The 21,233-nt window shown below is 32.6% G+C and overlaps 1 protein-coding gene across 1 annotated transcript; it reads left to right on the top strand.

The window, feature by feature from the left end:
- The first annotated feature begins 12,092 nt into the window (after positions 1 to 12,092).
- Positions 12,093 to 15,576, top strand: LOC124370749. Its single transcript, XM_046829050.1, has 3 exons — positions 12,093 to 12,234; positions 12,424 to 12,580; positions 13,259 to 15,576. Exons 2-3 carry the CDS (start codon positions 12,493 to 12,495, stop codon positions 15,379 to 15,381), a joined length of 2,211 nt encoding a protein of 736 aa, XP_046685006.1. The 5' UTR covers positions 12,093 to 12,234; positions 12,424 to 12,492; the 3' UTR covers positions 15,382 to 15,576.
- The last annotated feature ends 5,657 nt before the right edge of the window (positions 15,577 to 21,233 follow it).

Below are 21,233 nucleotides of genomic sequence, written 5' to 3'. Positions count from 1 at the left end.
ACGGACGAAACAATTATAACAAGTATTGACTTATTAGGCCTCATTTTACTGAAAAATAGCCTATATTTCAGGGTTATTTTGAACTCGCTAGATAAAAAAATCATAACTAGGCCAAACAGAGTTATAAGTTCATAAAAATAGATCAGTAGCTTTGTGTAGGACCACATAGTAAGTGATAAAAATATCAGGTTGGTATCTTTATTACTTTCTAAGATAATGGGACACAAAAGTACCTAATTTAACATGGGTTTATATGGAGCGTTCAAGTCCCCATACCAATATACATTATATACATGGTATATACATAACGTCACAGCTGAATCTGCCTTGTCATCCCGATCAAGAAAACACAAATCTCGGATCACACAAGTCTTGGATACTTACTTCGGTCAAAAAGCGTTTATTTCTAGTCCTTATAATTAATTTACTCCACATAATTTAACAAAATTAATATTTCATCATAACACGATAATTTGATTCATACTAATCAAACAGATTCTATTAATTATTATTATATAATACATTATAAAGGAAATTAATTACACTTATTTAGACAAAAGTTATACATTTACAGTTTAGGTACTTACTTAAGTACATTTACATGTACTTAGTTCTAATTTTTATTCTTGTTTTCCTGAAAGCTTCACAAAATCACGAGTGACTTTTTTTATTCTTCCGTGAACCAATTTTCAAAATCTGAAATCATACACAGATAATCAGTTCATCATCCGTTAACTGTTTATATTATAGTAAAAGGGCATAACTGACATATAAGTTTTTCAGTTCACACTAACGTTAAAACATTGCGTACAGTCTATCAGGCTAACTTTGCCCCTAGGGGTAACTTTGACCCCCTGACCTAATATAAGATTCAAAAAGCTATGCCTGTGAATATTTTCTTCTTTGGTCTATCTTTTTGGTACATCTGTGTAGCCTAGAATTTCAGCTGTAAGAAGAACATGAGGTGAAATGTTTTTTTTTTTTTATCAGCTGGTCAGCCATTGAAGGTTAAACAGTTGAGTGTGTATGTTTCAATGTGTGATTTCCTTTTTAGATTTTAGCCTCTTAAATAGAGTTTTCACCAGTTTTATTAGCTGGAGCAACAACTAAAAGTATTACAGCAACTGCTTCAACATGGATCAAGTAAGCATGACATTAATTATGACATCAATAGCTTATTGAAAAACATGTGCTATAACTAAGCACATCTGTATTACTTTTAATCGGGGTCAATTTTTACCAGAGTTAATACTACTTAATATTGGTGTTTTATCTTTTAATATTATGTACAATATGCATGTATAAAATTAATAATAAATACATTTTGGGGAGATATATTATTTATTTATATTGGGAAAACGCTTTTAGTATTGTCAAGTGTCACAGTTTTGTTTCACTACAGTTACAACCAAAACAATTGTACAGCGAAGATTTATCTAGGAACCAAAGCAACTTTATAAACAATACATTTAATACTATACAGTACAGTACTGTATAAGTTATTAAATTTATTGTGTAGCAAAAATGTAATGTAGCCTAGATAAAATATACAGTACAGTACATACCAGTCTTTTGCTACTAGTGATGACCTCATTATTCCCTATAATTGGTACGACTAACATTGTCCCTAAATACTGGTTTCAGTTTAAATTAATCATACATGTATTTATTACCTGTAATGTTATTTAGTACATTTCACTAAATTTTAATGTGGATTTTCAGGATGTTATTCTTGAAACCCAGTCTTCACCTGAGGGCAGAAAACGACAAAGGCCTGTCATAGGAATTCGGCGCTATGGAATCAAAAGTCATTACTCTGAAGAATGTTTGGCTGAAGTCCTTTCTAAAATAAAGGATGGGACATTATCTATAGAAGGAGCTGTCAAATCATATGGTATACCTCGTAATACTTTAAAAAAACAAAATGAAAGGTAAGCTAATAAAAATGTTGGTCGGCCTCCAGTATTTACATCCAAAGAAGAGCTCATTTTCAAAGAGCATGCAATAGCCTTAAGTGACATTGGATTACCAATTTCAATGACAGATCTTTGATTTATCATAAGAAACTATTAAAATAGTCAAAAGCGTACTGTGCCCATTTTGAATAAAAACTTACCTGGGTGGGATCGGGCCAACCAATATCTGGCACGGCATCCAGACTTAAAAACGGTATTTGGTCAAAATATCTCAAGAAAAAAAACCCAAATAAATTCAGACTCTATAAATTCATTTTTTGATAATTTAGAAACAGAATTAAATTATGTCCCACCTGAAAATATCTTTAATTTTGATGAAAGCGGATTCCATGATGATGCTAAAAGAACTAAACTTTTGTTTAGGAGAGGTACTAAACATCCTGAACTCGTAAGAAACTCAACAAAATCTTGTTTTACTGTCATGCACTGTGGAAATGCAGCTGGATCAACAATACCACCATATTTTGTTTTTAAAGAAAAAGTAAAATGTCTGACTGGCTTCTCAATGGACCCAAGGGGTCTAGAATGAATGTTTCTAGAAGTGGATGGGAAGATTTAGAAGTATTTGAGGATTGGTTTCTCCAACACTTACTACCCAGATTAAGAATCTTGTAGGAAAGAAAGTCATAACTGGTGACAATTTGTCGGCTCACTTAAGCCTGAATGTGCTAAAAGCATGCAAAGAAAACAATATATCCTTCATTTTTTTGGTACCCAATTCAACGCATTTATTGCAACCGCTTGACGTGTGTTATTTTGCTCCTCTTAAAACTTACTGGCGGGAAATTTTAAGAGAGTGGAGGGATACTCCACGGGAGAAAATGTATAACAATGCCAAATAATGTTTTTACTTACCTCATTAAAAAAACATTAGAAGGATCAACTTTTAAAAATAATGAAGCTTGGAATATGATACAGGGATTTTCTGCTACAGGAATATTTCCAACTTGTAGAGAAAGGGTGTTGCAAAAACTAAAACCATCCACAGACCCAAAAGGCAAGGAGGAAAATTTGCCTGAAGTTATAGGTGAGAATTTTAACCAATACTTGGAAGATATGAAGGCCCATTTACTTATCCCCAGCAAAAGATGAGTCGATTTCAATTGCCAGTTGAACCTGGAAAAAGTGTGTCATATGAAGAAGTCCAGATGTATGTTGAGAACAGAGAAAAGGCAGAAGAAGAAAAAGGTAAGAAAAGGAAAAGTAATCAAGAAATAAAATCAAAACTTAAGAAGAGTAGAAGTATTGGAAGTACAAATCCAAAACAAAACCAGAAGGGCAAGAAAAAAGCTGTTAGTGAAGAAGAATTCCCTCTTGATTCTGATCTATCTGATATAGACTCAGAACAAAATATTCAACTAACAATTTCAAATGTATCACCTTTAAATGTTGAAAAGTTTGTTCAAAATGATTTTGTTATAATCCATTATGAAGGCTTGTAATTTCCCGGGCAAATAACAGGTTTTGAAACTGACGACTCAGACGGAAATATAAAAATTATAGTTAATGCCATGAGTAAAAATGGTAAATATTGGAGATGGCCTGAAGAAGATACTGGTGTAAGGATGAAATATTTTATCTTGAACAAGATTTGATTAAAAAAATTGATCCTTCAGCGGTATTACCTGTGACTACTAGAGGTGACTACAGGATTGACGATGAGTTTTTGAACACAAGTGGTGTATTTAAAAACTAAAAATTCTCTACTGTGTATTTACTTAGTACAAACAACTTTTAATATCGTTTTTATAATAAAGTGTCTTTAAAACAATCAGAAGTTTTTATTTAAATTTATCCTTTAAAAGGCATTAGGTGGACGTGGCACGGTAGACGTTGATTAAAATTTGTTTTAAACTTGGTGAAAATGTGTAACTTGCTTGCAATTGTTCTTTTTAATGTTTATTGGTAACTAAAGAAAGGGGTCAATGTTGTTCCCAAGCAAGCACACATCTGTTAATATTATATTTAAATGGAAATAGTAACTTACAAAGGGGTCAAAGTTTACCACAGCACAGTATAACTCTGACTCCCTTAATTTTTCCATTTTTAAAGAAGTTTATTAACTTTCTAGTAATCTAACTTATTTTATACGATATATAACTGTAAGCATAACAATTAACCCTTTCCGATCTGTTGGCCACCTGTGCTGGACAATGTAAATACTTAGTCAGCTCGACGTTGTTATGACATAATTTGTCTTCTGTAGTCCGATGACCAGCTCTGCTGGCCACCGCCATGACACCGTCACGTCGGCAATGCGACCACATGTTTTGTCCCCGGCGGTCCGTTGTCCACCACTGCTGGACAAGTACGTTTTCCCAATACTGTCTGATGGCCAGTATAGGTGGACATTTTTTATAATTTTATTGTTATTTACTCTTATGTCTAGTTAGTGCTGCGATCTATTGGAACTCTTAGAAACTATATTAAATTTGCTTCTGTTACGTTGGTACTGTGCTTCCGCTCGTTTCCTTCACTGTGTCAAATGTAAAAAGACACGTGCTCTCACTCTTGTGTTGTTATCCTTTCACATCTTTGTTTCGTCGAGTTTTTGTATATATTTAGTCTAAAATACAAGCGAGTTTTGTAATATAAATACTTATATTTAAATAGTGCAGTAATTTTAAGTATAAATAAGTGTGTTTAATGTGAATAAATGTAAATATTAGGCCTATAAGAGTTGTGTTGTTTTTTTATTCTGAGACAGTATATTGATTTGTAAATAAGTTATTATATTGAAACTATGAGCAATAATATTGCTGACAATTCTGATGACATACGAAGTGCTTTGGACTGGGAAGATAATGGTTGTCCTAGTGATTCTGATCACGATAGTGACATCAATTCTAATATTGAAGAAGTGTTCGAACAAGAACTTGTAAATGAATTGGGTGATATTAGTGACATGTTTGATTGTGTAAATAGTGATAGACATGTTGACAATGCAGCAGAATGTTTAATACAACAACCCAATGAATCTATAGAAGATGATGTGTTGACCGACAATCAAGATGAAGGAGACCAAGTCCAGGACGAAGAACAAGCTGAGGTAGGTGGAGGCAGTGATCAACAGGATGAAGGTGACGAGGAAGAGGATGAAGATGGCTGGAGGGAATGGACAGCAAATGATGTAAGTTTTGACCAATTTACTTATACTAACACTCCAGGCTTCAAGCCACCTACAGGTTCAATGCCTACAACTGAGATGGAATACTTCCAATTATTTTTTACGGACGAATTGTTAACTGAAATAATGAATGAGACAAATCGTTATGCAAGGGAGAAAATACTTAAAAATACCCCTTTAAAAAAAATTCAATTTGGTGGACCTGGAAGGACGTCACTCTTCCAGAACTAAAGGCCTTTCTGGGAGTACTCATTAATATGGGGTTGAATCCCAAACCTGAATTACAAGATTACTTCTCTGACGACTACATCGATTTTCAGCCCTTTTTTAAAAATACCTTCTCCAAAAACAGATTCAGGCAGATATTCTGGAATCTGCACATTAGTCCCCCAATGACTGGTCCAGTAGCAGGTACCATACACGGTCAGGGAAAGTCCGTAGAGTAGTCTTATATTTGGATAAGAAGTTCAGGAAATTATATGTTCCTGAACATAACGTCAGCGTAGATGAGAGCACAGTAACTTTCAAAGGCCGAGTACATTTCAAAGTATACAATAAAGACAAGCCCAACGAATGGGGGGGTTAAGATCTTTGTAATGTCCGAATCAAAGTCAGGGTATATTTTAGCTTTAGAGCCCTATTTAGGAAAATATACCACTGTTAACATGCCCCGAGCAGATCTAGGTGTTACAAGTAGGATTGTATTGCACTTAATCCAAAAACTGGAGCAAGACTATGGCACATGTGAAGGTTTACATATTTACACAGACAGGTTCTATACTAATTTACAGTTAGCCTCAGAACTTTATAACAAAGAATCCACATCACTGGTACTGTCATGCGCAATAGAAAAGGATTACCACGTCAAATAAGGTAAATGAGAAAGGTTAACCACTCAAAAGTAAATAAACACAAACAGGTAAGACCACTAATTAAACTTAAGAAAGGAGACATAAAGGCCTATCGTAAAGAGAATAAGTTTTCTGTATTAATTTGGAAAGACGTTAATGACGTGACCATGCTGTCTACTCTTTATGATGCATCAACACAGACTGTGAGGAGAATACAAAAGGGCAATATTGTAGAGAATGTAGTAAAACCAACTGTGATCTGTATGTATAATGAACATATGGGTGGTGTGGATCTAACCGATCAGTACATATCCTCATATACATTCATTAGAAAGACCATAAAGTGGTGGCGTAAGATATTCTTTTGGCTGCTCGAAACCAGCATAGTCAATTCGTTGATCTTATTTAACATCAACAAGCCAAAAAAAGAACAAGTGCAACAAAGACAATTTAGAAAGAAATTTGTCAAACAATTAACAGCAGCAGTAAAAAACAACAACAAACGCAGACCATCAGACACAATAGAAGAACAACGATTAGACGGCACACTCCACTTTATGTACCCACTTGAAAATAGACAAACGAAAGACTGTGCAGTGTGCAGTGACAGAAACACACCAGGAGCTAGAAAACGTACCAAATTCTTTTGTAAAACCTGTCAAAACAAGCCTGGACTATGTGCCGGAATATGCTTTGAGATATATCACACTGAAAAAAATTTTAAAAATTAATTTCTTTTCAAAATTGCCAAAAGAAAATGTACAAATTTTTTCCAATTTTTTTAGCTAGTTTTTTAACATTAATTATAAATGTATGTACTTATTTAATTTTATTCTAAATACTTACATTGTAAAGCCTTAGACTTTAATTTTATAAGTCAATTACATTATTGTCATTTAAAACCCACTTGTCCTTTTAATTTTTAAAAACCCCTTACCTTGTCTTCAATACGAAGTAAGTATGAAAAGAGGCTCAAACCTAGCTGGGTGCAATGGCGTTGTTTGTTCAGAGTTGACTGCGCGGCAGCCATGGATGACCAGCACAGCTGGCCAACAGACCCGAAAGGTTTTTTTTTTTTTTTTTTTTAATATAAGGGGCGAAAAACGCAGCGGTTATCATCGCCCTCAAGAGAAAATTGGCACCTACTCGTATTTGGTGGTGTCAATTAGGCAAACATAGATTACATTCTATAAGAAAAAATATAAATAGGAATGAAAGCAAGTAGTTGAGTAAATAATTTAAAATAACCTTAGAACTAGATAACAATACATGTAACAAGGGAAAGACTGTAAAGAGGTCTTAACCCATATAGGGGCTAAAAATATAAATAGAACAAAATAAGTACAAGGTACATAACATTAATTAAATAAACTGTAAAAACTTAACAAATTTTACTGCCACCAAGGTAGCTGTAAAGGGGCTAATTTGGCAGCTGTCATAATAATAATAAATAAAAATTAAATAATAAATTAATAAATATTAACAACAACCGGAGACCCGAAAGGACATTTCTAAAAACACAATACAGATCGGAAAGGGTTAAATCAAATTAAAAGCTACATATAATTAAAATTGAGTTTATTGCAAGGAAAAATGGGGGTAGAGGGGATCAAAGTTAGCATGAACAACTGTATACTATTAAATTTTTGAAACGTTTTAGACTCGTGGCTAGATACCGTCAACCAATAGGTCAAACAAAAGGAGCACATTAAACTCTAATTGCAATTTATAATTTTAAACTGAAACCTTTTGAATTTGAACTTTTATACTACCAAGGATAAGAAGTATGGAAAAATTTGAAATTTGGGGGTTTCTTTTTAAAATAAGAGTACAAAATTATTTGCATACAATGTAACACTCATTGCATTATTATTATTTTATAACTGTTTACATTATTTAAAACATTTTCATAATTACAATTGCCTATACAACCCATCCATCCACTAGAATATATGTGACATGTTAAGTTGTATAATATTACTTATGTGTAAAATTTAGATTTGGCAGTGTTTATATAAATTTATATAAGCAATTTTTAATATTATATATCATTTGCTCAATTAAGTTTATGACACAGCAATACATACATTATTGCTAAAATGATGAAAACTCTCAGCTATTTTTAATGTATCATTTCAATATTGTATATCATATCATACTGAGGGTAGTGATTCTTTGAAAAGTACATTTTGAAGTTGTCAAATAAATAAATTAGTAGATTTGTTAAATCATTATATTAGTTTTTAACTCGCTAAAATAATTTTTTATTAGATGCAAAATAGAAAAATGTACACATTTTTGGCAAGAAAAATTTTAGGTTTACTTCAATATCCTAAGATATTTCAAAAAGATTTGATACCAAGAAAAAATTTTGTTTACTCAAGCAAACGTTCAAAAGCCCAATGCCCAGACTCAAGATAACTTCCTAAACAACTAAACTTGTACAGCAATGTTCCGAGGCTTAATACACAGCTATTGACACATAACATATTTACAGTTTCATAATTTATTTTTTCAACCCACATGTAATTGAATTTTAACAATTTGATGCCTTAATCTAAGCTTCCACCCATGTCGGTATCTTTGGCTGTCACATACAAATATGTGCCTTATGGCCTGGCGGTAAAAAAGTTAATAATTTAGAGAACAAGACTGTTTTGATCAAACCAAGCTTAAAAAAGAATATTTGCAGTTTAAAATTGTTAAAGTTGAAAATCACTGTGAAGTTATGAAAATCAATAGTAACAGTCAATCAGGCTAACTTTGCAAAGCCAGGAAACTTTGACCCCCTGACCACATGTTTAGTTTAAATTTAGAAAAAAACAATATGCTTTGTGATTTATAGGGGAAAAAATGTCAGCTGATAGCTCTGATCATATGCTTAGTTTTTTTTAACCTAACATTAGTTCTTCTTTGATCGTATTGGAGGGAACTGCCATTGAAGTCATACAAAACACAGTGCCTCTGTCAGTCTGCTGTGTTTTACTTTTCAATTAAATGTTGGTTTTTCACCAGTTTCTGAATCAACTTTAATTTTATTCTTCAGTAGATATTTAAGAAAATGAAAACTGATAACAATCAGGTAAGATATTACAGTTTTTTAATTAAAATTAAGGTTCTTAGCAACTTAGCACCAAATTGACTATTTTCAGTGAAACTTTCAGTGAAACGTTGAAAAGTTGTCCAGATGTCTGTTAAAGATTGACCCCAGAGTCCAAGTTTGGCTGATTTATTTTTCATAACATATAAATTATTCTTGGTTATAAAATACACACTTATACCAATACCTTATACCAAATATACACTTTATGCCAATGATTTCAATATTTATTATCAATAGTACTGCAGGTGTTGTTTTTTCAGGCCCTGAATAACTCAGTCACAGTTAGATTAAAGAGATCCAAGAAATATACAGCTGTTCCTGGTACTCGGCAGTATGGGACAAAGTCACGATATACAGAGCAACAACTCAACCAGGCTCTGGATGACATAAGAAGTGGTAAAAAAGCTATTAAACAAGCCTCCAGGGATTATGGTATCCCGAGAAACACTCTGAAGAACAAACTACGAAACCGCCATAGCAAAAATGTAGGTAGGCCTCTAGTCTTTACAGACCTGGAAGAGAACATTTTTAAGGAACATGCGTTGGCTATAAGTGATATGGGACAACCATTTACAATGTATGATCTACGGTGTGTGATAAAGAACTATCTGGACAACCAACAAAAAACTGTTAGTGTGTTCAATAACAACATGCCAGGATGGGACTGGGGGGAAAGCTTCATAGCTCGACATCCCGAACTGAAGAATTGTTTTGGAATAAATATTTCTAGAAAGAGAGCACAAGTTGATGCAACTTCTCTAAACAACTTCTATGACCAATTGGAAAAAGAAATTGCAGGAGTACCCCCTGAAAATATTTTTAACTACGATGAAACTGGGTTCCATGACAACCCTAAAAAGAGTAAACACATTTTTCGCCGCTCTAACAGGCACCCAGAAATTATCAGAAACAGTACAAAATCATGTTACACTGTCAAGTTTTGTGGAAGTGCGAACGGGAAATTGATACCTCCTTATTTTGTATTTAAGGGAAAAAACAAAAATGTCTAATTGGATCCTTGAAGCCCCTGTAGGTTCAAGAATGAATGTTTCTAAATCCGGATAGATGGACATGACCATTTTTGAAGATTGGTTTGGGAGCCACTTTCTTCCTCATGCCAAAAAACTATAGGGAAAAAACTTTTAATAGGTGACAACCTATCCGCCAATGTAAGCATGACTGTATTGAGGCGATGCAAAGAACATAACATTTCTCTAGTGTTTTTAGTACCCAATTCTACACACTTACTTCAGCCTCTTGACGTTTCACTGTTTTCTCCAATGAAAACTCAATGGCGTATGGTCCTTAAAATGTGGCGCGATTCACCTCAAGGAAAAATTAGTGTGACCATGCCAAATAGATATTTCTCCTGCTTACTGAAGAAGACCATTGAGGGAATAGCTCCAAAATTGGATAGTAACATTAAAAAAGGATTCGAGTCAACTGGCATTTTTCCTGTTGATAGGCATCGTGTCTTAAATAAATTGCCAAAATATACAGATTCATCACAAGAAAGTCTCCACAAACTTGTTGGCGAAGAGTTCCAAACCTATATAAATAGTATTCGATCAGAAGACTTAATTCCAACTCAGAGGGGTAAAAAATATCAAATGCCTGTTGTACCAGGGAAGAGTGTGTCTCTTGAGGAAGTCCAAAAGTATGAGAAAGAAAGAGAAAAATCAAAGAGGAAAAAAGACGTAAGTGATGAAAACCTTCACACAAATAACCAAGAGACTGGGGTAGAAAAACTTGCAGCTGGCAAAAGAAGGAAGACTCTTAAAAAAGAAGTTAAAAAGATGAAAACAAAGAACAAGAAGGAAGGTGAAGAAACAGAAACCTTAAACAATGACATAGGCCTATCAATAAACAATGTTGAAATAGATGAAGCTATAGACTTGCAGATTGAGGCTGGTAATAATTTTGATTTGTCTTTTAATGAGTTGATTTCAGAAGCCGATTTAGTTTTGGGCGATACCATGATTGAAGATAAGAAGAGTGACAACAGGCCTTCTTGAAGTGATTCAAAGAAGAATTCTCATACTAATGCAAATATTGTGGTACAAGAATTTAGAATTGATGATTATGTTATTGTTCATTATGAGGGGTCCTACTTTCCAGGAACAATAACTGGTTTCAAGGATTCTGAAACTGGTAGTAATATCAAGATCAAAGTCAATGCTATGTCACTGAATGGCAAGAATTGGAGGTGGCCTGCCCAAAAAGATGAAATATTTTATGGAGAGGAAGATGTAATTCGAAAAATTGACCATTCTCTTGTTTTACCTGTTAACTCTAGAGGAGACTTTAAAATTATTGATGCTTTTTTGAATGGTAAATGGAATATTCAGGACGATAATGAATTATTAATTTCTTATTTGATTGATAAGCCAATATTTGAGGCCTTAAGTTGTATTAGTTTTGCTGAGAAAAGTAGTTTACCTTGGTTTTAGTGTGTATAAAATATGTACACTTTGATCTAGTATATAAGTATCCCTACACAGTAGTTATTACTTTTCCTTGTAATGGTGGTGAAATTATTTGTTTAATTTGTATAGCCAATATTAATCCCTAATTTCTGTACCTCAGAACCATATGAGCCTAAGTCCAAAATTTCTTATTTTTTAGGTTATTGCACGTATGTTCTTAAAATTTCATTTTACATCCAGCCATACCATCGTAACTCCGCTAAAAATTCTATTTTTATGATTTATCAAAGGTTATATGAGTCTAAGTCCTGAGGTATATCAGAACCAGACAAACTTAACTCCACCTATGATGTTATGGTTCTGAACATTGAGCATTTCAGCAAAAACCTAAGTCCACAAAATGGACTTGCCATTGTCTGGCCCTAGCCACTATACTCATTTAGTCTCAAGTCCTGTTTTCTGAACAGCTGATGACTGTCAATAATACTGTTGATATTGCTGCTGCCTGCTATTAGAGAGATTATTGAGGTTAGGACTGAGCTGTACTAATCAAAGTTTTATTCTACTTTTAACAAAACGTTTTGGTATTAATATGGAAAGTAAGGGAAAGTTTATACTTTCCAAATTGAAAAACCTTAATACGTTCACTGAAGATAATCTGAAACCTGAAACTAATGATTGTCCTAGCAATCAATCAGTAGAAGTTCCACGAAGAAATTCCACTCCTTCACCGACTTTAACCGAATTAAAAGTAAGTATTTTTTAAATATGTTTACAAGCTAACAATATGTAAAACTTAAAGTAAAATTCGAATTTTATACTCAGACCTCAAGGAACAATTTTTATTATTATTATTATTATTAGCCTAGGTTTAGAACATTGTTGTGCCAATAGGAGAAGTAGGCCTAAGTGTATGTTTGATTTTCAATTTTATTTCTAGGTATTGAATCCAGATTGCACATCCATCCTCGTTTTACCTGACAATGACTCAACCTAATGGAATTTTAACATGCATGAAAGTGAAAATATCCAAGTTGAAAGAGAAACTAGTAAAGACGTACATCTTCTTAATTTCATTTCAACTCCAGTAGAACCAGGTGAGATTAGTAGGTACATAATACTCTAGGCTCAGTTTAAATAAATTTCAGTAAATTTATGGTTGTTATAAAAATCTTTTTTGTGTAAATTACTGTTATGTTTAACCATTTAACCATATTGTAGCAGGTATTTACTCGGGGGCTTTAGCCTACCCTAGCAATAATTTAGGTTCCATTTCAATCGTGTTAAGCTGGGCCTAGACCTAGTACATTGTCATTAGACTGTAAATGCTGTAGTCGGTAGGGACAGAGAGCATTAATTTCATACGATAATAGTTATATTCTTAGGGGTTCTTTGTCTTTCCGACTTGTTATTCTACCTAATTTAACATTCTACATGTTTAACAGAAATTATACTTCAATATGAAAAACTTCGTGAGTGACGAGTAAATTACACATAATTACCAAAAACATGATAAAAATTCAATAGAAATCCACTTTAACGATATAATATTTTTTATATCCACATTCTTTGTGTAGGCTATCTATATAATGAACTAATCAATGTTTTGGCGGAACATCAATTTAAAAAATTAAAATAAATTGGACAAAACCGAGTGAATTTCTCTATTTCTTGAAGGCTGGGAACACTTGTAGGAAAGAAAGCTCTATGTTATTAAAAGCAAAACACTTAAATAAAATTAAATATTCAAAATATCTTAACAATTTATTTTTCAGAGTCAAATGAATGGGAGCTAGAGACGATAACACAAGTGACAAACATGGAACAAGAATCTGGAGCATCGACAACACTGGAAGATTTAGATGATGCGCTATCTTCTGTGAGCGACCTATTTGAGAATGACATCGATGATCCAACATACACTCCACCTTCAGGTTCAGAGAGTGATTCAACTTTAAGTAACGATTTAGAACAAGTACAAAGTCAATCTGTAAGTACAAATACTACAGCAAATAATAATAATATAATACCTCTGGTACCATACACCGATTCAGATGACACGGAGAGCGAGTTACCGATAGTTACTCAACCTAAAAATAAAGGAAGAAAAAGAATAAGGAATGAAAAAAAGTGGAAAAAAAACATTAGAAAGCAGGGACGAATTTCTGGAAAAGAGCATGTCAACTCTAAAGGAGATATTGTAAAAGAAAGAACTTTAAGACCTCCTTGTAAAACTACTTGTCGCTTGAAATGCTCTCAGCGCATAAGTCATGCACAAAGAGTACACATTCATTCTGACTATTATAATAGTGAAAGAAACTTAAGTTCTAAACGCCAGTATATAGTTTCTTGTATTACAACCAAGCCAATAGCCAGGTCACGACAAAGAGATGGTTCTAGAAATAGTAGAAAAAACAGCCATACTTATTTTCTCAAATGGGATAACAATTTTGAAAAAGTTTGCAAACAATTTTTCTTGAACACACTAGTAATATCAGAAACATTTGTTAAGTTTGCTCTCTTAAAAACCCAAAGTACTGGTATGGTTGAACCAGACCATCGTGGCAAACATGTACCAGGAAACAAAATACCAGAGACAGCAAAGGATATCATAAGAAACCACATATCAAAATATCCAGCATATGAAAGTCACTATAGTAGGGAAAGGACAAACAAAAAATACTTGGGTAATGATTTAAACATTTCCATAATGTATACCATGTATGAAAATGAATGTAAAGAAAAAAATATCAAACCCGAAAAGAAATGGTTATTTTCAGAAATTTTCAATAGAGAATACAATTTGTCATTTCATTTGCCAGACAATGACACATGTGATTTTTGTGACAGAATTGATTGCCAATTAAAGAATGCAAACGGTGAGCAAAAAGAAAACCTTCAAGCAGAAAAGCAGAAGCATCTAGATGAAGCAGCACGTAGATACCATTTGAAAAAAGAAGATAAGCTTTTGGGACAAGGAAATGAAAAATTTAAAGTTGTTATGGCAGACCTACAGAAGTGTCTTCCTACTCCAGCTCTCACAAACTGTCAAAGCTTCTACTTGAGAAAGCTCTGGACTCTAAACTACACCATTGACGACAGTAGTGGAAAGAAAACGTGGTGCATGATTTGGAATGAGACCACTGCAGGTAGAGGTGGAAGTGAGATGGCTTCTTGTTTGTTTACCTGGGCAAATGAAGAGCTCAATAAAAGCAGCATTGACACTCTGACTGTTTGGACCGATAACTGCAGCGGTCAAAATAGAAATATTAATATGATTTTTATGTACATTTGGATTTTGAAAACTCTACCCAACATTAATGAAATAAACCACAAATTTTTATTAGCTGGGCATACACATATGGAGGTAGATGGTAAACATGGATTAATAGAAAGAGCAAAAAAGCATCTTAAAACTAACACAATATTTACTACTAATGATTGGGCGAACTTCATCGCATCTTGTAGCAATAAAAACCCATTCATTGTAAAGAAAATGTCTCTTGAACACTTTCTTGATTTTCTTTCGCTTACTAATAAAGATGGACCATTAATAAACAGGAAAAAAAATACTATTGGAGAACCTTTCCTCATTTCCAACACAGTTTGGTTACAGGTTCGAAGAGAAGAACTTGGTATACTGTACTATAAAACAAGCTTTGATGATGTTGATTTTAAAAGTGTGGATTTGAGAAGAAATAAGAGAAAAGAAACAATCATGCCTGAATCAGTTCCGAAACTAAGATCTGAGAAGAGGAAAATAAGTAATGAAAAATTCAGAGATTTAATGACAATCCTCCAGTGGGTCCCTGAAGAATACAAGGCTTACTTTGAGAACCTTCCACATGGGGCTAGTGAAAATGACTTTCCAGATATCAGTTCAACATTATTAGATTAATTCTTACCTTATATTTATAGTTTTTATAAGCAGTGTAATAGTGTTTTATTGACGAAACAATGTATATTAGTTGCTAATGGAAATACAATGCTTAAGTCCAAATAGCATTAAAACAAATGTTTTTGATTTTAGAAAAAACAACTTTCCAGATGCCATTACAACATTGTTAGATAATATATTTTATTAGCATTGTAATAGTGTTTTTTATTGACTAAACCATGTATATTGGTTGCTAATGGATACACTTAATTTGGTTGCTTAAGTCCAAGTAGCAATATAACATATGTTTTTGATTAGAGCCAAAATATCGTAAGTCCATTTTTAATGTAACAAAAAAATAATTACATAAAAATACTAAAGCAGTTTAATGCTTCTATAAACATAAGTAAGTTAACTTGTGAAGTAGAAACTAAACACAGTTCATAATTTTATAATAAAGAATAAACACAACTGTTCGTAGTTTTTATGCTCTCCTGTAAAATCTACTAAATGTGACTTAGGCCCATATAGTTCTGAGGTACAGATTTGTTCTAATATCCTTAATTAATATGGTAATCAATAGGTACAGTAGTCTTGTAATACCTGCCTTGAGATAGCCTTGTAAACTACATAACCTACAAAACTCTCCAACAATACTGTAGTGGTGAAGTTGTGTTTCTTAGTTCAATTCTATATGTAGAACTTTATTAAAACTAAATAAAATGTTAAATACTGATGGGTTGTTGTTATTTCTAGCCTTAAAAATATCTTTTTCAAGGTGCAAGTTATATAGGATGTAATTTGTAATTGGTGTAATGGAAGTTAGAATGCCAGGACAAGTTGGTGAGTATTTTTTTCTGTACTATTAGATGTTAACAGAAGGGGTAAAACTTTGCAGACCTGCTACACAGCTAAAAACCATTCAGTTTTCATTAAAACTAGGCAGAGGGTCAATGTTAGCCAACTGGGGGTACAAACTTTGACCCTCCCGTTTTTATTTTATTTTATTGCCTTAATTAGTTAATAAATTAATGTATCTATAGAAATTAGCAAATTAAAGTAGTGTGTAGCTCTTATAAAATTAAATAAATAGCTATTTATATTATGAAATAATACAAAAATAAGGTAGGAAAGGGGTCAAAGTTAACCCAGTTGACCTTAGTGCATCCGTGGAGTTTTTATTAACAGTGTGATACATTTTGAGCAGTGCAACAAATTTGCTATTGGTCCGCTTTTAAACCTTATTGTTTTTTTAAATGTGTTATCCAAAAATTAAAAAAAAATTAATAATTTAAGAACAAAGTAATGATTTAAAAGATTCAGCTCTTATTAACTTGAATAATATAACATAAATCACCCAAAGCATTAAACCAGGCCATAAATGGAAAATCTAGCAATCTAAAACTATATTTTGATATATGAGGATTCCACATACAGATAAAAGTCATTACCTTTGTGCTTTGGCATTTACTTCCAAAACTTGCTCTCCATCAATTATAGTAAAGTATTTAAGGCATATATGGTCCTGAGATTCTCTTCTTCACATGTTTCCAACCTATTTTAATAAAAAGTTAGTAGTATACAATACAGTTTAACTTATTAACACAACTGTCATAATACCTGTGATAGGTATTGAATGCATGGGTTTTCGTTGTCGAAGTATAAGCCAAAAGAGGATATTTGTTAAACTTGGAAGTGGTTAACTGATATACAAGGATAATCAGTAATGAATGTTAATGGTTAACCCAGGTTGAAAGGTTTAAATACAACCATACTTTGAGTTTTCAGAGTAAATTGTTTTGACGAACCATTAGATAAACAACAAAAAGTAACTGAACATTTTAGTAGAAAATTTGATTTCAGTATTTGATTTTGGAATCAGATTTGAACTATAACCTGTACTTCGGACACTATTGGTTATTTACGAAAGTTCTGCATAGAAAAATTTGTAAAATATGCATAAAATCTAACTCTATGTGAGCGTTTTTTGGTCAACTGGTGGAGTTACGGCTATAGGAGTTGAGTCTCACTGTCTGAAAACATTTAGACAAGTAGGTAGGTTTCTGATGATGTGGCCCTTAAAATTTGTTGTTATAATACACAGCTACAGTTCGATATCAGGCCCTCAAAAACAATCAAGTGGAACATCCAAGTAAATTATCAATGCCTACAATGAATGCAAAACACAATATAGATTTTATTTTACTATACCTGTAAAAACAGATGATTTTAATTTAATATTTTTTTTTAATTCTGCTTATTTGTCACATAGAAGTAATAAAAATGGCTATTGAATCAACAACTTATTTAGCCTGCATTTTAGTATATTTTTGTATATTATTAGTTAATAATTTGAAGGAAAAAAACATCAAACACACTCAAAACAGTGAAAAGATTTAATTTAGTAGACTAACTAGCAAAATACTTACAGAGGATGCAAATAATTTATCTGACAAGGATCCAGTTTCCTCCAACAAAAACATGAAGAATATCTAATCCATAAACAACAAGAATTTAAATCTTTTTTAATTAGTGTGGATGTTTAGTTAAGTGACTAAATTTTTTTTCGCTATTGTCATGTAATAATTGTTGGATTCAGTTTAATAAGCGGCCACCACCACAATCAAATCATCCATATTCGTCATGATTATCTACACTACCAAAACCAAATTAGGCCTATTGAATCATATTACGTAAAAATATTTCAAATCACTGTTTAGTTAAGCGGTTTTTATGTCTAAAACTTTAATTATGAACAAAAACTTCTAGCCTGTGTATTGGCTATAGTATAATAAGTGGCCACTACAACGATATTCATGATTATCGAATCATCGATATACATGAGTAACGAATCTTCGATATAACAACTGAAATCAAATTACTTTATTGGTATTTCATATTACAGTATAGGTCGACTGTTTTAATATCTTATAAAATAGTACTTTATTGATGAATAAAACTCTACGCTATGTATGTTTATAGAATGTAACAAACAATAGTGTAACATAAATTTTTTACTATCTTGAAGGGTAAATGTGTCTGACAACTTGTGACACAAACAGTACATGTACATCGCCATTGTATTTGTGATCAGCTGGCAATTACACAAATACCATACACATGATTTTACTTTGTAGAAATAATTTGAAATAATAATGTCAAACCGAATAATGTTATAGGCTAGGCTTTTAATATTATTATTCAGTAAAATAAAAATATCTGGTAATTATGTATTATGAATATCTATAGGTCAAATGTTTTTATACTTGATAGTTTAGAAATTTTATTATAATGTCATGGTGGCTGATTATTAAATTGGAACAATAATGGTATTCAATACATTAAAATAAATAAATAAAATACCCATGATTCGATTGTGGTAGCCGCTTATTATACTGATGCCGACTAGGCTATAGTAACAAAACATGTAACATTCAGTTATCCTCATTTTTACTATTTTGAAGGATAAACATGTCTAACAGCTTGTGACACATATAACATGTGTACATCTCCATTGTACTTGTGGCCTTTACTCAAGACTGTAAATATGATTTTACTTTGTTTGAATTAAATTGGAACAATAAAGCTATTCAATACATTAAAAAGAACTGGTAATAAGTCATTTTAAATAACTAGGCTATAATTAGAATGTTTTATACTCAATAGTTTAGCTATTTCTTATAAATATTTAACACCCATGATCAATTGTGGTGGCCGCTTACTATACTGCAGCCTGTTTGTTGATAAAACAGATTAAAACAATACAATAACATTAAGTTTTTTAAATGAGAAACTAAAAACTTTTTCAATTATTTTAGTGAAATTTACATATTAATAGTTTTAGTTTGAGGGTAGGGTACGATAAGCGGACCCGGTTTTTTATATCGAAGAATGTAATCATCTATACCTAATATTCGCATCTCAAATCCTAGACTATCAATTAATATAAAAGTATCTGTAGTCCGCAACTACAAACATGTGTTTTAAATTATAATGTGAATTTAATATTAACAGTGATCAAACAAATTATTATAACCAAAATTAGGAAAAACTGAAGACGACCATATTTGCTCCTCTCACAGTTAATCTCCTATACGCCTAACTTTAGATGTATCCTAGGCCTACTTTTCAATTTCACAACGAATTATGGGGCTCACATAATATGTATTTTGGAACAATAAATGAAGCGGTAGCTATAAGATAAAAGGCCGGAGCGGCAAATCACGAATTTGACGTTATCAACGTATTCTGCTCACCCTCCTGAACAAAATATATATAATACTAGGGGGTGCAAAAGACAAATAACATGATTTTAGGGGGTATATTTATAAGTGGTAAAGTTTCTAATGTTTTAATGTTCAGTTTGTGTGCTGTGTCTGGATAATCTGTTTACTTGAATATTATCTGCGGCCGGGACTGATAGCAGCCTGATAAACGTATCTGTTATCTGAGTTCTCCGGGGAAGAGTCAGTGCTTCACAAGATATTGTGTTCAGTAGATTGGATTGAGTGAGTGCGTTACAATCATGAATCAACCATCAGCTAGTTCGATCAACCCTTGTGAATTGTGTGTGTCGGAGTGTTTAGTAGGGCACGTAAAGAGTTTACGTTTTAACCGAAACGAAATTATTTCATTTTTAAATGAAAATGGAATTTTTAATAATGAGTGTATTTGTTCGTCGTGCGGTCGCGTGTTGTTTTTAAACCGGGAAACTTTGTTGTTTCGTTGCGATAGGAAAATTAGAAAAATTAGTAAAAAAAGAAGTTTTAAACAATTTTTAAAAATCCACTTTTTTGATGCGGCTGCTCAGCTATATCCGCCAACACACTAATGGTAAGTGTTCTCTGTTAATATCCATCTATATATTTATATTTGAGTTTTTCGTGATTTATTAAGTTTTTTAACTTTACATAATTATTGTCTTTGCATTACATTTCAATTTATATTTCTGATCAGCCCCTCTAGAATTTTATATTTTACTGATAGGTACTATCTCGAGGGATGTTTTTCTTTAATTGACATCAGCGCGAAGCCCGCGCTGATGGCCGGAGGCACTCGTCTCATTTCGATAACAAGTAATTAATTTGTTGCTCGAAATTAAGAAAAACATTGTTCATTTTGATCAAAATTTTCCTCATTTCAGTATTATTTTTCATTTACGTTTGCAAAGATGGCGATCCATCCGATGACGTCATCACGAGGTTGAATCATGGTCACAAAAGGTCACGTGACGCTCGACGTCGATGTACAACATGGAAATATTACTCCGCGCGTGAACAGTTGTTCCATTTTTTTATGTTCTAGAACTTCGTTATTTGAAGACCTGAAATGCTAATTGATCTAAGTGCCACTTTTTACAAATATTGTTTTATTTATGCTAAGTGATCTATGTTCCTATGCCAATGCACGGCTAAAAGATCTATGTGCCAAACCTTCTCCAAATGGTTTTAAAAAATTACAACAGAATGCGCTGCCTGTAACTCCACAGGTGGTGGAAGTGCTACTTGATCAAGTTCCAAAACGTAAACAAAGGAATTGATGTGGCAGTGGCATGTGAGTTGATTTCTTGTGAAAGTGGTTAGGTCTATCTTTTGTTATTTACAATGGCTTCAGATACAGATCAGGCTTTTAGTAATGAAATTAAGGAGTGTAATGACTTTAGGAAGAGACAAAAACTGGCAAGATTAAGTGGTAAGAGTTACGTCACACAAAACAAACGGAAGCAGATTCCTGAAAAGAAACTACCTACTGAAGAGGTTAGTTTATTGAACTTTGTATTAAACTAGGCTAAAATATTATAGGTACCTAAGCTAAATGTTACATTATTTATTTGTTGTATCTGTTTTTTAGTCCTGAAACTCTAAATTCTGTTG

This window comes from Homalodisca vitripennis, unplaced genomic scaffold (genome assembly GCF_021130785.1).
Source record: "Homalodisca vitripennis isolate AUS2020 unplaced genomic scaffold, UT_GWSS_2.1 ScUCBcl_475;HRSCAF=2560, whole genome shotgun sequence".
Taxonomy (NCBI): domain Eukaryota; kingdom Metazoa; phylum Arthropoda; class Insecta; order Hemiptera; family Cicadellidae; genus Homalodisca; species Homalodisca vitripennis.
Note: the sequence above shows the minus strand (reverse complement) of the source record. Positions and strands in the feature narration are given on the sequence as shown.